The 2,701-nt window shown below is 39.0% G+C and overlaps 1 protein-coding gene across 1 annotated transcript; it reads left to right on the top strand.

Moving 5' to 3' along the window:
• The first annotated feature begins 1,901 nt into the window (after positions 1 to 1,901).
• LOC131685911 (uncharacterized) lies at positions 1,902 to 2,291 on the top strand. The gene is made up of 2 exons (XM_058969933.1): positions 1,902 to 1,951; positions 2,010 to 2,291. Exons 1-2 carry the CDS (start codon positions 1,946 to 1,948, stop codon positions 2,259 to 2,261), a joined length of 258 nt encoding a protein of 85 aa, XP_058825916.1. The 5' UTR covers positions 1,902 to 1,945; the 3' UTR covers positions 2,262 to 2,291.
• Positions 2,292 to 2,701: the final 410 nt, after the last annotated feature.

Raw genomic sequence — 2,701 nt, 5'->3', positions numbered from 1 at the left:
AACAATGATGAGTTCCTTTTCTTGAGGGACATCACGCTTGACTAGGGGTTTGCTCAGGAACTCAAATTGGGTCTCCGCTTTTGGAGCTAGCGCCAATCCGGCGCAAGCTTAGTCCAACCACTAAGTTAGTGTCGGATTCTGATGAGACGAAGACGAAACACAAATTCCATAAATCATATAGTTCGAGGTTTTGTACGCAAACATGGGTTTAAACAATTTCATCCTAAATGGAGAAAAAATAATTTTTTACCAAAATTGTTCTCCACTATGGAGAAATAAAGCACCAAAAATATGTTTTTCTCAAACAAACAAATACAATTTTTTTAACTAAAAACTCAAAGCAACAGAGGAGAAAAAAATGAATAGTTTTGGCGAATTATCGTGTGCCAACACGTTTCCGTACAATAAATCACCCTAGTTTTGACCAGCTCAAAGTAAGCATCTGCCCACTGTGCCCCGCAGTAGTAATTTGCTCCAAAAAACCGCGCTATATTTTGAAACACCACCGACCATGCTAAGCGCCGATTTAGCATGCCGGCCGCTGTGTTGTTAAGTGTGGTCAGTTATGTTGCAGGTTGCCGCTCATAGGAACACACGGACAAGGAATATGTCAAGAGCACAGGGTTGGGCTTTACCATAAAAACAAACTGGAATTTGATTTATTTGCACTGAGTAGCAGCGTATGGCCAAAGTGCTCAGCTCAGGTTGCTTCGAACGAGGCGAACGAGGATTGAATTTTACAGGGAAGCAAGCTGGAGTAGAACATGAATTCCGAACGGCCGTAAGCAAGCTAATAATTGGAGCGAGTGGAGGTGTGATTCCTTGAAAATGTGTATGCCTTCTTATTGAAATTCGATTGGTTTCTCCTGTTTTGTTGTGCACCAGAATAGGCACGTATAGCGGCTGGTTGGATAGATGTGTTATTGTTGCGCCTCAAATATAGACTGACAGATTTATTAACGGAAGTGTTTTCCCGTTAAATGGCACGGGTGATTGATTTACGCCAACGCTTAACTAAACAAATGAGTAGATCGTAAAATTTGACAGTTGGTGCCTGGGGTAGCACAACAAGCGTCGAATAAATGAGCACAACGGAATAATACGTAACAGGAGCGGATCCAGAAAAACATTTCGGAGGGGGTCCAAAATTTCGATTTGAAATGTTCATTGTACAATACGTAATATGTAATACCCTCATGTAATTAAAATCAGCTTTAGTGAACGAATCTGATTTGGAATGTTTTAGAATGTAGAATGAATTGAAAATAGAAATTGCTTTAAAATTTCTCAATTTCTCAAGTTACAAAATTTTCGGGGGGGGGGGGGGGGGCGGACCCTCAAGACTCCCCTCTGGATCCGCCACTGCGTATTGAACCCAGTTCTTGGCTTCCTGTTGAATTCTATATCTTGAATGTTGCACATAAATAATTTTTCCATACTATTCTGGAATCCACATATAAACGATCCAATTCAGGGTTAAGAAAAAAATTGAGAGATACCCGTTTAATATACCTGACATTATGTCAGATAGGTTACAATAAACGAAACTAGTTCTTGTGTTATATAATTTTGTACATACGGGCTAAACTAAACGCTGCCGTCAAAGACAATATGAATGGCTAAAATTCTTTGCTTCGGTCAGTGGGCTTAAACATTTTGTTTTCACGGAAGACTAATTCTGTTATGGAGCTAGTCGAACAAACCATTAATAATTATAATTCTTCGTTGACTTAACTGATAACATATGTTCAATTTGCTTCAATTAGAATTGAAAATGCCTCTTTTTAACGAATGGGATTTAAAACTCCAGGGTAGTGAACTGGAACTTCTGGTCTTTCCCCTACAGGTCATATTTCGTATAAATACAAAATCCAAGCCCCGTAAAGTATCATTCACTGAGAATTAACGTCTAACCAGTACCTAAAACACAGCAGCTGTTTTCAAAATGAAGGTGCGTTGATAAATTTCGAAATTTGTGCAAGTCCTTTAATATACCAATCTTCTTTCAGTTTATCATCTTACTTGCTGCCATCGTCCTGATGGTTTCCACCGTAGCATCATATCCAACGTTGCCAGTAAGCACATCAGTTTGGCCCCCATATGGAGTTTATGGAAAGTCGATTCTACCACCGGCAGCAGTGACCAGTTATCCCGGAGTATATGGAAGCTGGCCTTGGGCTGGAAGGAACTGGGGTTATTCGGCGCCAGTCGTGACCAACAACGGACTGTGGAACTACAGTGGATATGGTTACGCTTACTAAAAAAAGTGGTTGCGAATGGATATGTGGAAATATAACGGGACAATAAAGTATTGTTTTAGCTCTTCAAAATTTGTAACTATAACTGTTTACGTAAGGGCATATGGGGGGAGGGGGAGTTTCGAAATATCTTACAAATTCTTATCTGAGGGGAAGGGAGGGTTTGTCCTTTCTTACGCAATATCATAAAACAAATATGCAAAATTAAAACTATAAGAACAATATTCTTTTAATAAAAAATGGGGACTATTTATTTGAATATTTTGTATATCAAACAAAATGAACAATTTCTTGACTCGTGGTGGTATATTGTTCTGTTCGGAAATTAGAGTCACAATATGCCTTACAAATTAAGAAATGTAGGTATCCTTCGTGTTGTCATGGGATTGTCAAAGATCTTGTAGGCCGAAAGTTTCCAGTATGTGAACTGTATTTTACTTCAT

This window comes from Topomyia yanbarensis, chromosome 2, assembly GCF_030247195.1.
Source record: "Topomyia yanbarensis strain Yona2022 chromosome 2, ASM3024719v1, whole genome shotgun sequence".
Taxonomy (NCBI): Eukaryota; Metazoa; Arthropoda; class Insecta; order Diptera; family Culicidae; genus Topomyia; species Topomyia yanbarensis.
The sequence above is the reverse complement of the archived record's forward strand: the minus strand, read 5'-3'. Positions and strand labels throughout refer to the sequence as shown.